The sequence below is a fragment of the Erpetoichthys calabaricus genome, chromosome 8 (genome assembly GCF_900747795.2).
Source record: "Erpetoichthys calabaricus chromosome 8, fErpCal1.3, whole genome shotgun sequence".
Lineage (NCBI taxonomy): Eukaryota > Metazoa > Chordata > Cladistia > Polypteriformes > Polypteridae > Erpetoichthys > Erpetoichthys calabaricus.
In genome coordinates, this window is record NC_041401.2 from 152,532,630 (window position 1) to 152,556,816 (window position 24,187).

At 40.2% G+C, this 24,187-nt stretch overlaps 1 protein-coding gene across 2 annotated transcripts in view; it reads right to left on the minus strand.

Moving 5' to 3' along the window:
* The window catches only part of slc39a10 (solute carrier family 39 member 10), a 168,374-nt gene that overhangs the window by 33,773 nt on the left and 110,414 nt on the right, over positions 1 to 24,187 (minus strand). For both annotated transcript variants that reach the window (XM_028807627.2, XM_028807624.2), the window contains exons 7-8: positions 17,886 to 18,009; positions 16,733 to 17,107 (exon numbers count right to left, since the gene is read on the minus strand). In XM_028807627.2, the coding sequence (XP_028663460.2) occupies positions 16,733 to 17,107; positions 17,886 to 18,009 (499 nt within the window). The remainder of the gene's footprint in view (positions 1 to 16,732; positions 17,108 to 17,885; positions 18,010 to 24,187) is intronic.

Here is a 24,187-nt window from a genome sequence, read left to right on the forward strand (position 1 = left end):
TTCTAGAATTACGGATAAGTAATAAGGAGTATTGCAGTCACTGTTAATATGGAGCCTTTTCTGCGGTTGAACGGTTAATAGTGCCTTATTGTAATGAGATCCACCTATGCTGCATAGTGTGAATTGTGTTTGGTCCCGTTATCCGAGCGGTATCGTTTTGTACCTGTGATCGTGAATTCATGACTTGTTTGTTCTTGAGCGTGAGAAATATGGATAAGTAATAAGGAGGATCGCACTCACTGTTAATATGGAGCCTTTTCTGCGGTTGAACGGTTAATAGTGCCTCATTGTAATGAGATCTACCTATGCTGCATATTGTGAACGTGTTGAGATGACGTATGTTTAATACGGACGGTTCATTTAGAAATGGGGCTTTGTGTGTCATTTGTTATAGGTTACTGTGGTCGTGGGTCTGAATCGTCGTTTTTGTGTATGTTTTCGTTTGCTATGTCCGTAGTCTGTCCCGTTTCGTGTCCAATGGGCTTTGTCTGGTGCTCGTGGCTTTTTTTTGTGTGCTTGTGGCTTGTTGAATCCTCCTCTTTGTGTGCGTCCCGTTTCGTGTGCAATGGGATTATATCCTCTTCTTTGTGTGTGTCCCGTCCGTTGCTTGTGTGTGTGTGTGTGTGTGTGGGGGGCTTTTGGTTTGCGGGCTCTTTTTTTTTGTGTGCCAGGGGCTTGTTGAATCGTCCTCTTTGTGTGTGTCCCGTCCGTTGCTTGTGTGTGTGTGTGTGTGTGTGTGTGGGGGGGGGGGGGTGTTTTGCTCGTGCGGCGCTATGTGCGTCGCCTGTGTTTGACTCCTTTTTTCTGTGCTCACTCCTTTTTTCTGTGGTCGTGTCCGCCTCTCGCGGCGCCTCATTTCTTGGTGCGCCTGCGCAGTACGTCTTTTTGCGGCTACGGCCCATGGCCGGATGTCCCTGCGTCCATCCGGTTTAGCATTCTCGGTTAGTAATATGAATAGTATTTCTAACAAGTGATCACTTGTATGTCTTTCATAGAAAGCATGTGTCTGGAGAACAGTCAATAATGTAGTGCGTCATGATTGTGATGAAGCTGTCTGTTAAACAGGAGGTCCACCTATCTGTAGTTAACACTAGAATTACCAAAGCCTACGAAAACACTCGTAAATCCGTCCCACCTTAAATCCCTTCGCACCTCTCTGTCAGTGTCTTTTGTCTTGTAAATGTGCCGATCAAGACAAGCAGCCTACTATTCCATCCCCCCACCTCTGCAGAACGGGCACAAAAGTTTTCCCAGTTCCAGCCTTGATTATCTGGGAGTGAAGTGCTGGAGTTTTAGAATGGAAATAATAGATTGTTATTTGGAACACATGCATTTCATTTCTACAATAATCTGTGAAAACACATCTTTATTACTAAAATATGAAAAAAGTTTCTGTTTTAAATGACAAAATGTAGACATAAACTATACAGTGGTGTGAAAAACTATTTGCCCCCTTCCTGATTTCTTATTCTTTTGCATGTTTGTCACACAAAATGTTTCTGATCATCAAACACATTTAACCATTAGTCAAATATAACACAAGTAAACACAAAATGCAGTTTTTAAATGATGGTGTTTATTATTTAGGGAGAAAAAAAATCCAAACCTACATGGCCCTGTGTGAAAAAGTAATTGCCCCCCTTGTTAAAAAAATAACCTAACTGTGGTGTATCACACCTGAGTTCAATTTCCGTAGCCACCCCCAGGCCTGATGACTGCCACACCTGTTTCAATCAAGAAATCACTTAAATAGGAGCTGTCTGACACAGAGAAGTAGACCAAAAGCACCTCAAAAGCTAGACATCATGCCAAGATCCAAAGAAATTCAGGAACAAATGAGAACAGAAGTAATTGAGATCTATCAGTCTGGTAAAGGTTATAAAGCCATTTCTAAAGCTTTGGGACTCCAGCGAACCACAGTGAGAGCCATTATCCACAAATGGCAAAAACATGGAACAGTGGTGAACCTTCCCAGGAGTGGCCGGCCGACCAAAATTACCCCAAGAGCGCAGAGACGACTCATCCGAGAGGTCACAAAAGACCCCAGGACAACGTCTAAAGAACTGGAGGCCTCACTTGCCTCAATTAAGGTCAGTGTTCACGACTCCACCATAAGAAAGAGACTGGGCAAAAACGGCCTGCATGGCAGATTTCCAAGACGCAAACCACTGTTAAGCAAAAAGAACATTAGGGCTCGTCTCAATTTTGCTAAGAAACATCTCAATGATTGCCAAGACTTTTGGGAAAACACCTTGTGGACTGATGAGTCAAAAGTTGAACATTTTGGAAGGCAAATGTCCCGTTACATCTGGCGTAAAAGGAACACAGCATTTCAGAAAAAGAACATCATACCAACAGTAAAATATGGTGGTGGCAGTGTGATGGTCTGGGGTTGTTTTGCTGCTTCAGGACCTGGAAGGCTTGCTGTGATAGATGGAACCATGAATTCTACTATCTATCAAAAAATCCTGAAGGAGAATGTCCGGCCATCTGTTCGTCAACTCAAGCTGAAGCGATCTTGGGTGCTGCAACAGGACAATGACCCAAAACACACCAGCAAATCCACCTCTGAATGGCTGAAGAAAAACAAAATGAAGACTTTGGAGTGGCCTAGTCAAAGTCCTGACCTGAATCCAATTGAGATGCTATGGCATGACCTTAAAAAGGCGGTTCATGCTAGAAAACCCTCAAATAAAGCTGAATTACAACAATTTTGCAAAGATGAGTGGGCCAAAATTCCTCCAGAGCGCTGTAAAAGACTCATTGCAAGTTATCGCAAACGCTTGATTGCAGTTATTGCTGCTAAGGGTGGCCCCAACCAGTTATTAGGTTTCAGGGGGCAATTACTTTTTCACACAGGGCCATGTAGGTTTGGATTTTTTTTTCTCCCTAAATAATAAAAACCACCATTTACAAACTGCATTTTGTGTTTACTTGTGTTATATTTGACTAATGGTTAAATGTGTTTGATGATCAGAAACATTTTGTGTGACAAACATGCAAAAGAATAAGAAATCAGGAAGGGGGCAAATAGTTTTTCACACCACTGTATAATGTGTAAAGCCTGAAGTCCAAAGATCAAAAAAACACTTTCACAAAAGGTTTAAGGATGATACAACAGCTTCCGTGGTGCAGTGGTAAGAATTGCTGACTTGTATTATATAGTATTATATACTATATAATGTGTAAAGCCTGAAGTCCAAAGATCTTGACTTGTAATCAAGAGTCCCCCCAATTCGATCCTGACTGTCTCCAATATTTACCGTTTTGAGTATTGAGCTGCTCTTATATTGCTAATATCATACAATAAACACATACATTTGATTTGTGACTGTAACAGCCGCTGTAAATTTATAGTACTTGTAAAAGTTAGCATTTTTCTTTTTTCACTTTTATTCTGTCAGTCACAATCACAATATATTCTTAATCCCACAAACCCCACCCCCAGGGATTTAACGCTGTTAGTTTTTATTTGAAACTGGGAATAACTGTAAATGTGAGTGGTGTTTTCAGACAATCGAACTGGAAATTCTCTGGTCTGGAGGCATAAAAGCTGACACACAAACACTGGTGAATCTGCCTTATTCGTATCTCATTGTCACTTGATTTTTTTAATTCAATTTTATTGACTGTTCCTGCTTACGCTGAATTAGTATCCACCTTATGGTCCATGATGTCAAAGCTGCACTGACAAAAAACAGAAACAGGTATATACAAGGGGGCTTCGCCTACCCCCGGCGTTTTGAACCCGTGCCCACTGGGCACCCGTAGTTTCGTTGTTTTGAATCCGTGCTTGCCCTGCTTTTGTGGTTTGAGACGCGCGTTGTAGGCGTATATCCGTCAGTCGAACTTGCTCGGTTTCAACCCGTGCCTGCTTTGCCTCCGCAGTTTCAGACGGTGGGTCGCGTTCGGCATTTTGTACGATCCCAAGCAGCACATTATTCCTAACTTCACTCCGCAGTAGTGCCACGCACAATATGGCGGTGACGCCTGCGCCTTCACTACGCAGTAGTGCCACTCACAATATGGCGGCAACGCCTGCGCCTTCCGTATTATGTCGGGTTTTACCATGCTGTGTAGGCGCCTTTGCCTTTCGTACTTTCCCGCGCCTTCCGACGCGCGATGTAGGCGCCTGCACCTTCTGGGTCTGCCTACACTGTGTGGTGTGGACGTTTAACTGTCATTTGTTCTGCTTTTATATTCTGTATCTCGCTGTGCATGTGCTTCGTGCCTAGGTTTTTTTGAAGCTGTTGCATTCCAGTTTTCATCATCTGTAACCTGCTCTCCATGTGTTTGGTCCATTTCTTTAACCTCTTTATGACGTTTTACTTTGTTTCCTACTCTGTCTTTTATTTCTGACCTCGCTTTATCCTGCTTGCGGCATGTCAGACGGTTCGTAGTCTCTCCCGTTTCGCTCTGGGGCGGGGGGGGCTTTGTGTGGTGCCTGCACACGTTCGTAATCTCTCCCGTTTCACTCTGGGGAGGGGGGCTTTGTGTGGCGCCTGCGCACTATGTCTCCTGCGTCCACGGGCAGGTCCCTGCGCCCATATCCGGTTTACCATTCTCGGTTAGTAATATGGATGACATATGGAATTATTCATTTTATGACCTGTATACAGTAATCCCTCGCTATATCGCGCTTCGACTTTCGCGGCTTCACTCTATCGCGGATTTTATATGTAAGCATATCTAAATATATAACACAGATTTTTCGCTGCTTCGCGGGTTTCTGCGGACAATGGGTCTTTTTACTTCTGGTACATGCTTCCTCAGTTGGTTTGCCCAGTTGATTTCATACAAGGGACGCTATTGGCGGATGACTGAGAAGCTACCTAATCAGAGCACATAGTTAAGTTCCTGTGTTCTGATTGGCTCAGCGACGGAGTGCTGCATTAACCAGGAAGTCTCATCTCACTCATTCAGCATTAACGTGCTCCTGCTACTGCTTCAGGGGCCATGTCCAAGTGCCAACAGAAGATGCAAATGATTGCAGAAAAGGTAAAAGTTTTGGATATGTTGAAGGAAGGGAACAGCTACACCGCTGCAGGACACCATTACGGCATCAATGAATACACGATTCTTTTTATTTAAAAAGGAGGAAAAGCATATAAGATCTACGGCCGCAGTGTCCTTTAACCAGGGCGTAAAACAAGTTGCAAGTGGACGTGATAAGGCAGTAGTCTGGATGGAATCTGCTTTAGGGATTTGGATTGAAGACTGCTGGAAGAACAACAACAGCGGTGCTACACAGTCGCCTGAAGAGGCTCCTTTAGAAGAGCTGTAACGCTAACCTTTGTTGTGCAGTAAAATTAAACTCATCGTTATCGGACAAGTCGTCGTGTCATTGTTGGTGTGTAACCATAATTAATTATCTACGAACAGTACTTATTACATGTACATATTTTAGTGTCACTGTACACACATTTTACTGTATACAACTTTTCTTGCATTGTACGTATTTATTGCTGGTGGCCTGTCTGTCGTAATGGCTGTAACATATGTGATATCGGAGACGCTTGATATCTTTAAAATAATATTTAGGTTTTACTGTATATAAACTGTGTTTACATACATAATTTCAATGAATCTTACCTAATATCTAAGAGAATACAAAGGGTTTATGCTGTATAATTGTGCGGGAAATGTTTATAATAGTGTGGGAGAGTTTATAAGGGCTTAAAATATATAAAAAGAACCATATGAACATATGGTTTCTACTTCGCAGATTTTCACCTTTCGCGGGGGGTTCTGGAACGCAACCCCCGCGATGGAGGAGGGATTACTGTAGTACATTTCGGAAAACATTGTGGCACGGATGCAACATTATTCATGTTATTTATATTCATTCGCATACCATCTTGCGGTTGTAATCAGTGACGACGTGTTTTTTTTTTTTCCCAATCTTGCCCAGTCACCACATTTTGGTGCATGGTGCGGTTTCTTTTGTACTCCAGGACATGCAGAGGACAGAATAATACAGAGAGGTCAGTTCTGCACTAACTACAATCATCAAATTCAAATGTTAACAGTTCCCACACACCCAAGGACCATCCTTCCTACATTTACGACATGTGTACCTGTTGCAATGTAAACACTTCTCTTTGTGCTGTGGTTCCTATTACTGACACTGACTGAGTTTGCTTTCTTGGGGGAAGCGGCTGTCTTGAAACAGAAGCTTGTCGATGTTGCATCATCCTTTTCTTTTTCCATCACCTTTTCTTGTAAGAAGTGACGACGAAGCTCCTCTGCAAGGTGAGCAAAGAACACTCTTCTTTTCTCAGTGGACTCGTGCATGCCTTGTACAGTACATGCGCGTTGATCGTCGCCAGGTCAAATTTGTTGCAGCACAAGCAACCGGTCACCCATGTACTTCTGCTCGCACTGAAAAAGCTCATGCCTTCTGGTGCATGCTGTCAACACAACAGCAGGGGAAAAAAAAAGAAAGACAAATATATGTGACATTTTGAAGAAATAATTTTATGACCTGAATAGTACCAATCAGAAAACATCATTGCACTAATGGAACATTATTTGAAAACGAACAGCGTCAGATCGGGTATAGATTTATGCCGGCGCTGTTAGTTAGGACCCGATCAGAAGGGGAGGGAGAACGTGAATGTGACAGGGAATAAAAGTGAAAAAAGCTCATTTTTACAAGTACCATAAATTTACAACCGATCTGTTCGTTTTCAAATAATATTGCATTAGTGCGATGATGTTTTCTGATTGGTACTATTCAGGTCATAAAATTATTTCTTCAAAATGTCACATAATCTTTCTTTTTTTTTTTTCTCTCTAGTGCTGTGTTGACATCATGCACCAGAAGGCGTGAGCTTATTCAGTGCGAGCAGGAACACATAGGTGGCTGATTGCATGTGCTATAACAAGCTTGACCTGGCGGCGATCAACGCACATGTACTGTGCAAGGCATGTACAGGGTCCACTGAGAAAAGAAGAGTGCTCATGGCTCACCTTGCAGAGGAACTTTCTTTCCTCTGCATGTCTTGGAGTACAAAACAAACAGTACCATGCACCAAAATGTGTAGACTGGGCAAGGTCGGAGGAGGAAAAAAAAAAAAAAAAAAAAATACACGTGGTCACAGATTACAACCGCAAGATGGTATGCAAATTAATATGAATAATTGCATCTGCGCCATAATGTTTTCCGAAATGTACTATACAGGTCATAAAATGAATAATCCCATATATCATATATACCTACTTCTCTGTTTTTTGTCAGTGCGGTTTTGACATCATGGACCGTAAGTCATATACTAATTCAGCGTAAGCAGGAACAGTCAATAAAATTGAATAAAAAAAAATCAAGTGACAATGAGATACGTATAAGGCAGATTCACCAGCATTTGTGTGTCAGCTTGTATCCCTCCAGATCAACCAGTGCATTCAGCAGGGATCACTGACTGATTATTTCAAGCCAGTGCATCCTTCACAGTCTTGGACACCAACCGACATGTGATGTTAAGACCTTGCCTCAGGATCTTCAAACAATAGCAACCACATTTTTTATTAGATGTAACCACAAACAATCACAGAATTCTAGGAAATGACTAGCAAGAAAAAATGTTTTTTGCATGTTACTAATTGTATTCTTGGTACTGCATTTAATGGGTTATTTCATGGTTAAAAAAGAATTTGTTTAGCAGGTGTTATGATTGTTAAACAGCAAGTGAATCTTCGCAAAACATGAGATTACGCAAAACTGTACTCAAAGGGAAACTTGGCTGTTGTACTCCTCACTTCCTATTATATTTTGTGATATCCTGAATTTTACATACGCTGCAACTTACCAAAAAATGTGGTTTCAGAAAATGAGACAAACTATTTTACACGACTGAGCAAGATTTGGTTGTCAGAAAAGGGACAATGCCGTGTGCTTCTTGTTAGTCTTGCAGGCAAATAGGCAATGCTGTTGTACTGGGTAAACAAGATAAGAAGTTTAAAGTAAACTAATGACATTAAATGTTCCATCAAAACAACGCCATACATTTTAAAAAGTAAGGGCCATTATATGCCTGCATTTTAAGATCACAACACCATTCAGCACTTGCTTTTATGTGCTTTTTGTGGCATGTCATTTGCACACATTATAAGAAAATAACTGAAGAAAGGGAAGTGGGAGCATGGAGGGGCAGTGGGAACACAAAATATGAAATATACCCAAAACAGAATCAAACAGAATAAATGACGATTGATACTGTAATGCATGCTGAGGCAAAAACTCGGGCATGGGAGGAGTTTGGGGAGGCCATGGAGAACAACTTTCGGACGGCTTCGAGGAGATTCTGGTCCACCGTCCGGCATCTCAGGAGGGGGAAGCAGTGCAGTGTCAACACTGTATATGGTGGGGATGGTGCGCTGCTGACCTCAACTCGGGACATTGTGGATCGGTGGGGGGAGTACTTCAAAGACCTCCTCAGTCCCACTAACATGCCTTCCAATGAGGAAGCAGAGCCTGGGGACTCGGAGGTGGGCTCCCCATCTCTGGGACTGAGGTCACTGAGGTGGTCAAAAAACTCCTTGGTGGCAGGGCCCCGGGGGTGGATGAGATACGCTCGGAGTTCCTCAAGGCTCTGGATGTTGTAGGGCCGTCTTGGTTGACACGTCTCTGCAACATCGCATGGACATCAGGGACAGTGCCTCTGGATTGGCAGACTGGGGTGGTGGTCCCCCTCTTTAACAAGGGGGACCAGAGGGTGTGTTCCAACTACAGAGGGATCACACTCCTCAGCCTCCCTGGAAAAGTCTATTCGGGGGTTCTGGAGAGGAGGGTCCGTCGGATAGTCGAACCTCGGATTCAGGAGAAACAGTGTTGTTTTTCGTCCTGGTCGCGGAAAAGTGGACCAGCTGTACACCCTTAGCAGAGTCTTGGAGTGTGCATGGGAGTTCGCCCAACCAGTCTACATGTGTTTTATGGACTTGGAAAAGGCATTCGACCATGTCCCTCGGGGAATCCTGTGGGGGGTGCTCCGGGAGTATGGGGTACCGGACCCCCTGATAAGGGCTGTTCAGTCCCTGTACAACCGGTGTCAGAGCTTGGTCCGCATTGCCGGCAGTAAGTCGAACCTGTTTCCAGTGAGAGTTGGACTTCGCCAGGGCTGCCCTTTGTCACTGATTCTGTTCATAACTTTTATGGACAGAATTTCTAGGCGCAGCCAGGGTGTTGAGGGCGTCCGGTTTGGTGGACTCAGGATTGGGTCACCACTTTTTGCAGATGATGTTGTCCTGTTTGCTTCAGGCCGTGATCTTCAGCTCTCTCTGGATCAGTTCGCAGCTGAGTGTGAAGCGGCTGGGATGCGAATCAGCACCTCCAAATCCGAGACCATGGACCTCAGCCGGAAAAGGGTGGAGTGCCCTCTCAGGGTTGGGAGCGAGATCCTGCCTCAAGTGGAGGAGTTCAAGTATCTCGGGGTCTTATTCATGAGTGAGGGAAGAATGGAGCGTGAGATCGACAGGCGGATCGGTGCGGCGTCCATAGTGATGCGGGCTCTGCATAGGTCTGTCGTGGTGAAAAAGGAGCTGAGCCGTAAGGCAAAGCTCTCAATTTACCAGTCGATCTATGTTCCTACCCTCACCTATAGTCATGAGCTATGGGTAGTGACCGAAAGAATGAGATCGCGAATACAAGCGGCTGAAATGAGTTTCTTCCGCAGGGTGTCTGGGCTTTCCCTTAAAGATAGGGTGAGAAGCTCAAAAGTAATTGGACAAATTACAGTAAATAACTGGAAAGAAAATGTTCATTTCTAATACTTGGTTGAAAACCCTTTGCTGGCAATGACAGCCTGAAGTCTTGAACTCATGGACATCACCAGATGCTGGGTTTCCTCCTTTTTAATGCTCTGCCAGGCCTTTACTGCAGCAGCTTTCAGTTGCTGTTTGTTTGTGGCCTTTCTGTCTGAAGTTTAGTCTTCAACAAGTGAAATACATGCTCAATTGGGTTAAGATCAGGTGACTGAGTTGGCCATTCAAGAATTTTCCACTTCTTTGCTTTAATAAACTCCTGGGTTGCTTTGGCTGTATGTTTTGGGTCATTGTCCATCTGTATCATGAAACACCGCCCAATCAATCTGACTGCATTTAGCTGGATTTGAGCAGACAGTATGTCTCTGAACACCTCAGAATTCATTCGGCTGCTTCTGTCCTGTGTCACATCATCAATAAACGCTAGTGTCCCAGTGCCACTGGCAGCCATGCACGCCCAAGCCATCACACTGCCTCCACCGTGTTTTACAGATGATGTGGTATGCTTTGGATAATGAGCTGTTCCACGCCTTCCCCATACTTTTTTGTTCCCATCATTCTGGTAGAGGTTGATCTTGGTTTCATCTGTCCAAAGAATGTTTTTCCAGAACTGTGCTGGCTTTTTTAGATGTTCTTTAGCAAAGTCCAATCTAGCCTTTCTATTCTTGAGGCTTATGAGTGGCTTGCACCTTGCAGTGCACCCTCTGTATTTACTTTCATGCAGTCTTCTCTTTATGGTAGACTTGGATATCGATACGCCTACCCCCTGGAGAGTGTTGTTCACTTGGTTGGCTGTTGTGAAGGGGTTTCTCTTCACCTTGGAAATGATTCTGCGATCATCCACCACTGTTGTCTTCCGTGGACATCCAGGTCTTTTTGCGTTGCTGAGTTCAGCAGTGCTTGCTTTCTTTCTCAGGATGTACCAAACTGTAGATTTTGCCACACGTAATATTGTAGCAATTTCTCGGATGGGTTTTTTCTGTTTTCACAGCTTAAGGGTGGCTTCTTTCACCTGCATGGAGAGCTCCCTTGACCACATGTTGTCTGTTCACAGCAAAATCTTCCACATGCAAGCACCACACCTCAAATCAACTCCAGGCCTTTTATCTGCTTAATTGATAATGACATAACGACGGACTTGACCACACCTGACCCATAAAATAGCCTTTGAGTCAATTGTCCAATTACTTTTGAGCCCCTGAAATGAAGGGATTGTGTTAAAAAATGCTTTAGTTGCCTCACATTTTTATGCAATCATTTTGTTCACCCCACTGAATTAAAGCTGAAAGTCTGCACTTCAACTGCATCTGAGTTGTTTCATTTAAAATTCATTGTGGTAATGTACAGAACCAAAATTAGAAAAAAGTTGTGTCTGTCCAAATATTTATGGACCTAACTGTACACACACACTTCTGTATGGTCTGAACACAGACCAGAATGGCTAAAAACCAAAAATTAAAAAGTAAGAAAACTTCTTATAGGTGAGTAACTGGAGTGTTAGTTTACTCTGTCTTGTTTTAACACAACAGCTGAACTAAAAACACTAGTTCAGCAACAAGACTATCATATTAGTTTACTTTTGAAAGTTATAATACATTTCAATGGCTGGCCACATGCAGCACAGGCCTTTAAATATACACTGAAGTTCTTGGCCAATAGTGAAGATGGATTTTAATGGTGTTATAATGAATCAATGCACTGCGGATAAACAAAAAAAAACTTTTATGAAATCACACAAGTTAATTAAAATGCTGCTGTGAATAAATGCAGAAGTATCAAAAAAGGAACCATATGAAACTCTCAAACACTGAAAGGGGCATGACTTTCAGTGACCCTAAGATTAAATGTCACCACCCAGCTGTTTGCACACTATGTACAGTACATCCAAAAATCGTTCTTAAAGGTCTGCAATTATATGCAGCATGTTTGGCACTCACTGAGCCATTTCAGACTGTGCTAAAGCTTTCAGGATCTTAATAAATGCTGGGAAAATGTTCAAACCATTTATATAAACAAAATCTGATCTTCAAGTCTACAGCAGCTATAAGAAACTTTTTACCTAGCAGTGGACTTCATGTTAAACACAAGAAAAATGTAAGAGACAAATTTTTAATGTGAAAAATAATTGTTATGCACACCATAGTTATTTTAAATGATATGAAATATTAGTAGTTCATTATGTAACCCTGCTTTTTACATCAAGTATGTTAGTTCCAAAACAGAAATCAAATGTGGACAGGGCACCAGATCACCTAAGACGACATTGAACCTTGCACTTGCTTGGAAAGGGACAATTCAGAGTTAGCGATCATTTAACATAGGTGTCAAATGAGATGAAGGAGGAGAAAATGTCCTTGGACCAGATGCGACTGTGAACATTCTATGCAGAATGTGTCAGGGACAGATTTGAAGTCAGAAATCTGGAGCTAAGAGGGAGCAGCTGTTAGGGACTGAGCCACTGTGTCACCTTTTAAAAATAAACAGTTTAAAATTAGTAGAGAAACTGAACCACAAAACATTTCTCACCTTATTGGCAACGTGTATATCTCCTTTCAACAGTGATATTAAATACATACAAGTTTAGCTTTGACTGCTTTGTCAGTAAAACTGCATGTCCATTGTCATGAGAGTCTGAATACTTTTAATATATGAGCACAAAATGCCAAACTCAGTATCTGTTTAGTGATATTAGTGTGCCCTAGTACAGTGATAAACAGAGTGGTGGCAATATTTCCTCTAAGGACCAGGTTGGCATGAGCAAAAATTAATAAACTGAAATTTCTATGCATTACAGACAACACTAAAAAAAGTATTTATTAAAGTGAGATATTTATTCAAATTATTTATTATTCATGATGTTAAAAAGTAATGTTGATGTCATGACAAACAAATAGATAGATAAAATTTTAAAAGTGCAAATAGATTATATACTGCTCAAAAAAATTAAAGGAACAGTTTTTAATCAGAATATAGCACCAAGTCAATGAAACCTCTGGGGTATTGATCTGGTCAGTTAAGTAGCAGAGGGGGTTGTTAATCAGTTTCAGTTGCTTTGGTGTTAAGACAGTGCCAAAGAATTTAGGGGTATTTATTGACTCTGATCTAAATTTTAAATCACATATTAATAGTTTTTCAATTAAATATAGCAAAAGTTAGACTTTATAAGATGCTGAGAAATTAGTTCACGCTTTTGTTTTCAGTCGGCTAGACTGCTGTAATGCACTCCTTTCAAGATTACCCAAAAAAAGACAAATCGATTGCAACTAGTGCAGAATGGAGCTGCTAGAATCCTAACTAGGAAAAGAAAATCCGAGCACATCTCTCCAGTTTTGATGTCACTACATTGGTTACACGTGCCATTTACAATTGACTTTAAAATTCTGCTTCTGGTTTACAAAACCTTAAATAATCTTGCTCCATCCTATATTCCAGAATGCTTTTCACCTTACACTCCAAATCGTAACCCTAGATCTTCAAATGAGTGTCTGCTATAATTCCAGAGCTAAACTTAAAAGAAGTGGTGAGACAGCCTTCTGCTGTTATTCACCTAAAATATAATTTGTGTTAGGTAGGATGCCTAGAGGGGGCTAGGTGGTCTTGTGGCCTGAAACCCCTGCAGGGTTTTTTTTTTCTCCTGCCATCTGGAGTTTTTTTTTTTCTGTCTTTCCTGGCCGTCAGACCTTACTTTTTATTCTATGTTAATTAGTACTGCCTAATTTTATTCTTATATTTTGTGGGGGTTTTTTTTCTCTTTCTTCATCCTGTAACGCACTCTGAACTACATGACTTGTATGAAAATGTGCTATATAAATAAATATTGTTGTTGTTAATGAGACGGCCCCCAAAACAGGAATGGTTTAACAGGTGGAGGCCACTGACATTTTTCCATCCTCATCTTTTCTGACTGTTTATCACTAGTTTTGCATTTGGCTACAGTCAGTCTCACTACTGGTAGCATTAGGCGATACTTGGACCCTACAGAGGTTGCACAAGTAGTCCAACTTCTCCAGGATGGCACATTAATACGTGCCATTGCCAGATGGTTTGCTGTGTCTCCCAGCACGGTCTCAAGGGCATTGAGGAGATTCCAGGAAACAGGCAGTTACTCTAAGAGAGCTGGACAGGGCCATAGAAGGTCCTTAACCTATCACCAGGACTGGTATCTATTAAAAATGATTCAAAACTGATTTTACATTTCTACAATCTCAACTCTGCTTTTGCCTCAGAGACTAGAAGCAGAGTTGCATCCTGGACTAGCAAAAATGACTACTGGCCAAAAAACATTTATTTTTTAAACAAATAATGTTTTCTATTATCTACTCTTTCATAATTGAATCTTCTTAATCCACAAAAAGACACAAAAAAGCTCTCAAAAAATACACAAAAAATAAAATTGTGAAAAAAAAGAAAATGCTGCATTACTATTTAAAACCATTTAGCCACCTTTAAAAAAGCTAGTGATTGTGAACTAGGATAATATTTAGGCCAACCATTAACTAAAAAGTGGTGATGAGCGCTTGATGCTAATGACTAATTTGACCTTCATATCATAATCTAGTTAGCCACCCAGGTTTGGTTAATTAACCCATCTTGACAGATGTCTTTTAATGAATTTCATTAAAAACTTGATTACAAAAAAAAAACCAACAACTAAATGGAAGAAAAGAACACTCCATTTCTGTCTTTGTTACAAGGTAATCTGCTGATTTTATTGTCAATCTCTGTAACTGCTGCAGCAACAGTCATATGCTACCTTTTTTTAACTAATTCCAATACCAAAAAAACACCAAAGCAGCATTTTCAGAAGTACAAGTATATGGCTCTGAAGAACATTTTCAGAAGTTTCAGTTTTAGGGGGTTGAAAATGCCAAGGTAGTGTGAAGGAAAGGCAAAAACAGAGAATATTTTTAGTTTTTTTAAATGAAAACTAGTAGTGTGTACAATGCCTAGTAGTCAATAGGAGCAGAGTCAATTATACATCGTATATCTTTCTTCATATTGATTTCTGTTTAAACCAAATAGAGTTATGAAACAAAACAAAAGCAGATTTTCTTTCCCTAAACTGACTTATTTCGAGTACTAGTCTCTAATAAAGCCTTCCCTATAATAAGTCAAAGTTCAGACATTTCACTTTGTTCACCAGTTTCTTTTAGTGCTCTCATGCTAGTTAGTACAGATGGGCACTGTGCTGCCTGGCAATTTGCTACAACTACAGTCCCAAAAACAGCAGTACCCTATGGAAAAAAACAGTGAATGATAAAAAAAGCATCTAAAGGAATAAAATTTAAAAGTACAAAACAACATACTTTATATCTCAAATTGCCTTGAATTTATTATAACAATGAAAGAGAATAACAAATCAGAATATTAACATACACACACAGACAAAAAATAATCAGCCACCCACTCTTGACCATATCAGGTTTTTCACCATATAAGAAAATTTGCTTTTTACTAAAAAATAAACAGCATTTTATTCTCATTTCACCCCAACAAATTTTATCCATATGTCAGCTGGATTGCTTGTATGCTAAATAGCAAACTCCAAATGAATTCTGAAATGGTTAAGAAACAACTTTGTTCCTGTCACCATGCCATAAACGCTATTACTAAACAGTACTGTTAATGCTGTAGACAAATGCACTTTAACTGCAACCTGAGCCACTAAATGCTGTAGTCTCTCAGCAACTTCCATGACAATTTCTTTTTTGGTCCATGAAGCACATGCTTTGAATGTTGAGATTACAATAGTGGCAGTGCCCTTGGGTTATTCAAAGCCTTTGGAATTTGTTGTATTGTTCTTGTAAGCGATGTCTTGGCATTGGTAATACAGTACATTTGGATCCATTGAACAACTGTGCTTTAAATATAACCTTTCATCATAACATTTCTCTTATTATATCCAAGATTTTGTTTTTTTGGGCAACCGTCAGTCCTCTGTAAAAAATGTGTCTATCAGATAAACTTTAATATTTTTTTTACTATATTACTTGAGAGTTATAACTGGGAAAAACAATATAAAATACAATAGCAATGTATTGCTGTTTTCTATATCATGTGCTATTTGTTCTCTTCTCTCTAACACCGCTGCAGTCAAATTTTATTCAATGCTGGAGGCCATACATGGCTTCTAATGGTGCGTGTGGGGCAGTTCCTTAGCTTGGTTATCCTATGGGAATGTGTCTATATATTTAGCCTGGCAACATAATTTTAAAACCATATTACCTGGTGTCACACAGACGAAATAACTGATAATCCAACTCAGGTTATGTGAGATGTGTGAGGACCCACTGGTGTCATTATTGTATAAAAATAAGATGCGTCACTAAAAGGCGCTTATTTAACACACCAACCAATGGATACACAGCTAATAAAATACTGCTCCACATCTAAAACATTACTTTTTTTTATTTTAATTGTAACTGTCTTTCAAATACTTTTTTATATTCCTTTTATTATACTTGAGCATGTCTGACTGAAAAGAATTATGTCATCCATCAAAAGTATATAATGTCATTATTAAGTTCTAAAGAAATGCCAAGAGGGTTAATAGGTTAACCACAAAGATTGACTCTGTTCTGGCCATTAGTCTGGATTCTCTGGAAGAACAATGCTGGCTAAACTCATGGTTATCATGAACATTGTACCACACCCTCTGTGTGACACCCTGGTCTACCTACAGAGCATCTTAATGCACAAATCTAGTTCTACCATGTTGAACAAAGATCTAGTGCAGATCTTCTTTGCAAGCTGCCATTAGATGTTACAACATAACATCATGCTAAACTATATTTTCCCAGCCACTTCAATATGTTAATTTAAATTAGATTTTATTAATATTTATGTTTTATTTAATGTTTCTTGTTGAGTGTATGTGTATAGTTGCTTTTCTTGGGCTGTAGCAGCTCTGCAGTATTGCCTTGATTTAATAAATTGATAAAGTCAAATCATTCTAAAATAAACATTTTCTTACCTATTGCAAGACCATCACTGAAATTATGCATTCCATCTCCCATGATGACCATCCACGCAATACTAGCAATGCCAGCATCCTTCATTTCTTTATCAGAGTGACAGTGACCATGATGTGAATGTCCATGTGAAATTCCATGGGAATGTCCATGACTATGGCCATGAGTGTGCTTTTTACTTTTTGCTTTCTTCCCATTCTCTTTGGCAGGAAAGACACTCTGCTTGTTCTGTTCATTTTCTGAGAAATCTGATATCTTCACAGTTACCTCTTCGGCAGACAGCTGCCTTTTGCTGGGGGAATCTGACAAGTCTTGAAGCTCTGTCAGTTGGGTATCATTGTGCTTACTGTCATCAGACAAAGCAGAATCATCTGGTCCTAATAAAAGAAAAGGGATAATGCCACATATTTCTTGTTTAAAGAGTATTTTACATGCACTACTAAAACATTTTATTAAAATGGCTTGTTTCATTATTTTACATTACTCAGAATTGTAAGACATTGGTGTGTACTTTAGAAGAAGCATTGGCTGTCTCTTGGTGCTGGGGGATTGTTGTGCATGGAGGCATTCACTCAAGTAATCACTTAATAAGCAAATAATTCCATTACCTTAATTGAACTGCTTGCCTAATTAGAATTCTCACATTTCTACTACTGCCATTGCGAATGTAAAAAGGTTATGCTGTGGTATGTTGTGCTTTACTAAAACATTTTGCAAATGGTTGCTGTCCCTGTATTTTACTTCTCTGCAATGTAATCTGTCTTGCTGGCATGCTCATTATGAATTCTCTTCCTGCGTAAATAGTTCTGAAAATGGTATTGAATTTTGATAAAGAAACAAGTAGATATTCTACACAGAACCTGGCATTTCATTTTCATTCACACCTGAGCCAGCACGTTTTCAAAGCTATTTAGAAAGAAAGACTGCAAGACATCATCAAAAAAATTAGGGTGTGAATGTGCTCTGATGAACTGAAAGGCAAAATGATAAATATTGGTGCTAGATGTCAAAATAGGGTTTTATTTTGACCTAAGCCTATAGCTTGCTTAAAAAGAAAATGTGCTCTCATTGTGACTGACCAGGAACTGCAACCGCTGCTCTTAGATGTATCATCTTCACATTTACTTATATATGATTAGAATAAATCTGAGTGACCTGTAAGAGGTTTTAAGTGTAGCCACTCAGCATCAGATCTTCGGTTTAGTTTATGATCAGATAGCTTTCTTCCAATTTGTGCTTCTTCACTTTTCTCTTTCTTCCAATACCAACACATCTGTCTCTAAAGGAGAGAATAAAAACATACTCATTAAGACTGAATTTTTGAACACAGAGAAAAATCATGCAAAATGATAAAAAAATGCCATAAAACATTGAATGTTTCATATAAAAATATTAAGAAAACGTCACTGCCATCCATTCATTATTGATATTTAAATTGCAGCACTATATGCTTTATCATTTTTCTGGGTAGAGATTCATATGCGTTATCACACAATCTGCACTTACATGGGAATCCAGAAGAATCTCCAGGACTCCACATAAAATGTGTGGTATGGGTGGTTGAGGAACAACAGGGTCAGGAACATTATGTCAGAGGATATGCAGTAGACTGGAGTGGGTTGGGAGGAAGATGTCAGCCTGAAGAAATGCAGTTTACTGCAAATATTATGTCTGTTTATCTATATAGTAAGTTGACTCACTCACTCCCTCCCTCCCTCATCAACAAAAACACTACTTCCCGTTTAGCTACAGTGCATCCGGAAAGGATTCACAGTGCATCACTTTTTCCACATTTTGTTATGTTACAGCCTTATTCCAAAATGGATTAAATTCATTTTTTTCCTCAGAATTCTACACACAACACCCCATAATGACAATGTGAAAAAAGTTTGCTTGAGATTTTTGCAAATTTATTAAAATTAAAAAATTGAGAAAGCACATGTACATAAGTATTCACAGCCTTTGCCATGAAGCTCAAAATTGAGCTCAGGTGCATCCTGTTTCCCCTGATCATCCTTGAGATGTTTTTCCAGCTTAATTGAAGTCCACCTGTGGTAAATTCAGTTGATTGGACATGATTTGGAAAGGCACACACCTTTATAAGGTCCCACAGTTGACAGTTGATGTCAGAGCATAAACCAAGCAGGATTGTCTCGAGGCACAAATCTGGGGAAGGTTACAGAAAAATTTCTGCTGCTTTGAAGGTCACGATGAGCACAGTGGCCTCCATCATCCGTAAGTGGAAGAAATTCGAAACCATCACGACTCTTCCTAGAGCTGGCCGGCCATCTAAACTGAGCGATCGGGGGAGAAGGGCCTTAGTCAGGGAGGTGACCAAGAACCCGATGGTCACTCTGTCAGAGCTCCAGAAGGACAACCATCTCTGCAGCAATCCACCTATCAGGCCTGTATGGTACAGTGGCCAGACGGAAGCCACTTCTTAGTAAAAGACACATGGCAGCCTGCCTGGAGTTTGCCAAAAGGCACCTGAAGGACTCTCTGACCATGAGAAAGAAAATTCTGAACTCTTTGGTGTGAATGCCAGGCGTCACGTTTGGAGGAAACCAGGCACCGCTCATCACCAGGCCAATACCATCCCTACAGTGAAGCATGGTGGTGGCAGCATCATGCTGTGGGGGATGTTTTTCAGTGGCAGGGATTGGGAGACTAGTCAGGATAAAAGGAAAGATGACTGCAGCAATGTACAGAGACATCCTGGATGAAAACCTGCTCCAGAGCACTCTTGACCTCAGACTGAGACGACGGTTCATCTTTCAGCAGGACAACGACCCTAAGCACACAGCCAAGATATCAAAGGAGTGGCTTCAGGACAACTCTGTGAATGTCTTTGAGTGGCCCAACCAGAGCCCAGACTTGAATCCGATTGAACATCTCTGGAGAGATCTTAAAATGGCTTTGCACCGACGCTTCCCATCCAACCTGATGGAGCTTGAGAGGTGCTGCAAAGAGGAATGGGCGAAACTGGTCAAGGATAGGTGTGCCAAGCTTGTGGCATCATATTCAAAAAGACTTGAGGCTGTAATTGCTGCCAAAGGTGCATCGACAAAGTATTGAGCAAAGGCTGTGAATACTTATGTACATGTGATTTTTCAGTTTTTTTATTTTTAATAAATTTGCAAAAACCTCAAGTAAACTTTTTTCACATTGTCATAATGGGGTGTTGTGTGTAGAATTCTGAGGAAAAAAATGAATTTAATCCATTTTGGAATAAGGCTGTAACATAACAAAATGTGGAAAAAGTGATGCGCTGTGAATACTTTCCGGATGCTCTGTAAAAGGCTGAAATTTGGCAGGATTTGGTCATTAGGTATTTGCTAATGAAGGACTTTTAGATATATTGTATCAATATTCAAGGGTAAAAATCCCCCTACAATAAAAAACCTAAATATTCCAAAATCTCAAAAATGCCTTGAGGGATTTGATTGAAATTTGTTAACATTATAGAAAATGAAACGAAAAACGAAAATGAGCCGGCTCGTTTTATATCTCTCTATTATATAAAAAAAATCTTGGGACAAGACGAGACTTTTTCTGAGAGACAAGACGTGACTTAGACGAGACTTGACAAAGAGTATATGACAAAGTAGAACTCCGTAAAGAATTCAAAAACGTTGGTGCGATACACATGCAGAGCAGGTTAGATATAATGGAAGTACGAAAATTCAAAAGTCTCCAAAAATGATAGTAAAGATCGCATTAGCACAAACAAACGGAAATTATTACTCAGTGAAATAACGGAACAGCAAAAAGAGATTGAATATATTGTTTGGATTTAAACTTTAAGTCAGAGACTTGTAGATCGTCTAATTTGTGTTGCCATCAGGGAAAAGTAGTGTTTCTTCCCAATGAAGAGGCATATCCGTGAGAATTAAAAGATTTGTTGTTTGGTGAAAGCGAAATCCACATACGCTGTCACGCTTGGGTACAGAGTTGTACAGATACACAGGAGATTTTAGAGACAGAAACATTATTCAGACACTTCAAACAAACATAAGTCTCTTTCAGGAGTGAATCAAGCTCCGTGTGTAGTCAAAGGGGACAGTTCCGTCTCTCAATTAAAAGAATAGAAAATCTTCCTCTTCATAGGGAAGCGCCTTGGGAGCAGAACCCCCAACAGGAGCAGAGGATGTCTGGGGGAGAAGAGAGACAAGGCAGTAAGACAAAAGGACAGCTGCTGTACAGGCTTTTAAATGTTTGAAGCAGATGCAGATCACGTGGCATGGCAGCAGCAGCAAGCCAGCAACTGAAAAAAAAAAAACTATTTGTTTCCCTTTGTATCACCGTTTAAGAGGGGGTTTCGGAGGAGCGACCATGTCTCCTTGGGGTGCATTCAGCCCCCTTCCTCACAACACGAGCTGCAGAGATGCAAAGTGGCTGGTGCGTATCACAGGCCAGTGGGGTGATTGATCGGCTATGAGAATGGCATCACTAACCAAAAGGGTGGATGGATGACTAAAGACAGTGCAGCGAGCTTGACAGCAAAAAACAGACATTATCATGTTATGAAATAGAAAGAGAAAGTTTGGCACAGTTCAAGGAAGTTGTAAAGCTCAAAGATTACCAAGTGCTATTTTCTGCTGCTGACTACCAGCATTAGCAGGAGGAAAGAGGGCGAGTGGGTGCTAGACCCCCATGAAGTGTTGAGTGCCACACTCACATGAACAGTGAGCACATAAAGAACTCACCTGGGGGGTGATGACCTGTGCAGTTTTGGGAGTAACGGGTGCATTATCAAAGGGTGAAAGGTGAGATAACAGTTGCACAGCTCCTCTAAATTTCTGCATGGGAGGGGGAGTGAGCAGTGTGATATCAGCTGCATGGCAGTTCAAAAGGTAATATAGTGCAGCTTAGAGGGAGCATAACTGATTACCTGTATCAGTTCAAATATTGACATGATAATATCACTATTTTTTGACTGATGCCTTTATTGAAGTCAAAGATCTCAAACATCTGAGGTACAATTGATTGCATTCCTTTTGTTTTTCCATTTGGAGCAAAGGCAGGTGAAGTGACTTGCTCATTATCACACAGTGTCAGTAGTAGGATTTCAACCCGCAACTTCAGGGTTTGAAGTCCTAGGTACAAAGCCTTAACCACTTCAACACACTGCCTGCCAGGAATATTAGCCCTAGGTAAAATAAATAATAAGAAGAATTAACGAGCAGTTGATTACATAGTACTTCTGATACACTTGACTAACTAATGTCACTATAACGGAGGCCAATTGTCTTGACACTTATACAGAGTAAAATCATCTCGGTGTGACAACATTCAGGAAGTCAAATTCAGCATAGAGTAAAGTGAGCACGGACTATATTTAGGAGCAAAATCAACTTTGCACTATGTCAGATAATGCACAAAATGTAGTGTATTAAATTTAAAAGTATTTACTGATGTTAATATTGAGGAAATAATTAGTTGCCTGATCTTCATGTCAAGTTTCTACTGTTAAAATAATCAGTTTTAAGTCAGTAAGCAGAGTGGGCAGTGTTGCCAATAATTTGTATTATGCAAACATATCACTTATTTATTTGGTTTGAAGGGTCTTTAAAGTTTTGCATTCTAATTGTTTATAGTAACTTGTTATAAAATTGCTTAAACAAACTTGTGGAACATTTAGCACACTTTTCGTTTTCTACATAATTTCCGTCATCTTTAATAGCCTTGACACCAACTATTTAAACTAGTCTGAATCCTGTGGTTGTAGTCACTTCTTTTCTTCTCCAGTAACCTCATCATTACTCTAAAAAAAGCTATTAAGAATGGTATATCGGAGGGCTCCAAAAATGTAGAACATTGAGGGGACAAACTCTAGGCTGTAGAGTGGATGGGGAACAACATTCCATCTGAGATTAAAATTTCAGACTGTCTCCTACTCAAAGTGATGGATCCATGTTTCATCCTCAGTAAAGATGCATGAAAGAAAGCATTCTCAATCAAAGAACTAATCTGAAAAAGAACACCAGCACAATGAAGAAACCCTAGAGTGTTATTAACCAACCGGACCAAGAATCATGACTGAGCTCTACTATGTCTTTATCACACCCCACAATTTGTGAAGTTCAAAGACTAATCATGCTTTTACCAGTATCACTGAATTCATATGTAATTTTTGTGGTAACTGCCTATGAATTCATTTTCATTACTGATTCCTTTCAGTCTCAGGAAATTCAGTAACAGGCTGTCTTTTTTAAAACATATGTTAACACACAAAGCCATTTTGATTGCTAGCCACGTGCAGTATGAAATGCATCATTCTCCGGCACTGCAGTCTTAAGTTAACCACAGCACAAGATTCAAACATTTTGTGTTAATGTTGTCTGAACAATTTGCAAAGTTCTGAGGGCAACACTCCTAAGTTTTTTTGTTCACCATAATGTATAACATTAAAAGGATAAATGTTGCTTAAGGCAATAAACAAAAGATGGAGAGATTTTTTTGTGTTTTAAATACAATCCAGCACCAGCAGAAAATGTAGCACCAAGCAGGTCATTATGACTTGTGCACAAAAAGAAATTACTCGGAGCCCAGCTTTTCCAAGTTCTATATTATTTGAGAACTGAATACTTAAACACCCTATAAGATGCAATAAGTGATTCAAAGGAGGAGAAAATTTAGGAGTCAAGAACAATAATGCACAACAAAGTTACACGAGGGAAAAATATTGTAAAGAAGATCAGATTCCTACAGCAAACCTCCTGTAAGGCACATCTTGTCCTATCCCTGCCATCAAATTCTGATCGTCACACTCACAGTTCCTCAAGGGTGCCAAGGAAGACTACTAATAACAACTAGCTTTACTGTTATCTACATAGGCGATGCAGACAATGTACTGAAACAGGCTTGAGAGTTATGCTGTTTGTGGATTCAGATTTCAGATGTGCCGGTCAAAGCTCTGAATGTCAGGGGAGCAATATGGAATGAACCCTGCACAGCAGTAGGTGCAATGTGATGAAACATTCCGTGTTGAGAATAATAAACCGGTCTTGAGCTGACTAAGTGGAACTACCTCTGTGAATATATACAATTGGATTTCTAGTTTACTGAATGTAGTTTATTGACTCAAATGCTTCAGTTTGGGTGAATGACCTTTACTGTTGAACTATGCAGGGACTTACAAGTTATGTTGTACCAAATAGGCTGCAGTTGTCAAAATTAGACTTATCTAGATTACTAAACGACAGTTTAATTTATGCACGGCGGATGCACCGACATGCATGTGCACTGCGCCACAGCGCCCCAGAGTCAAACGCAGCAGCTTCCCAGAGTCAGTAGGTGGCGCCCAAACAACACAACCTGTAAACTAAACTTGCTCTAATCCACTGTGCCAGCAGTCTGTGTGGCATGTTTGAATCACATAACGGTAATTCAGTAACACAGAAACAAAAACGAGACCGCATGGATAAAAACAATAAACGGAGGCTCCTACAACGCGC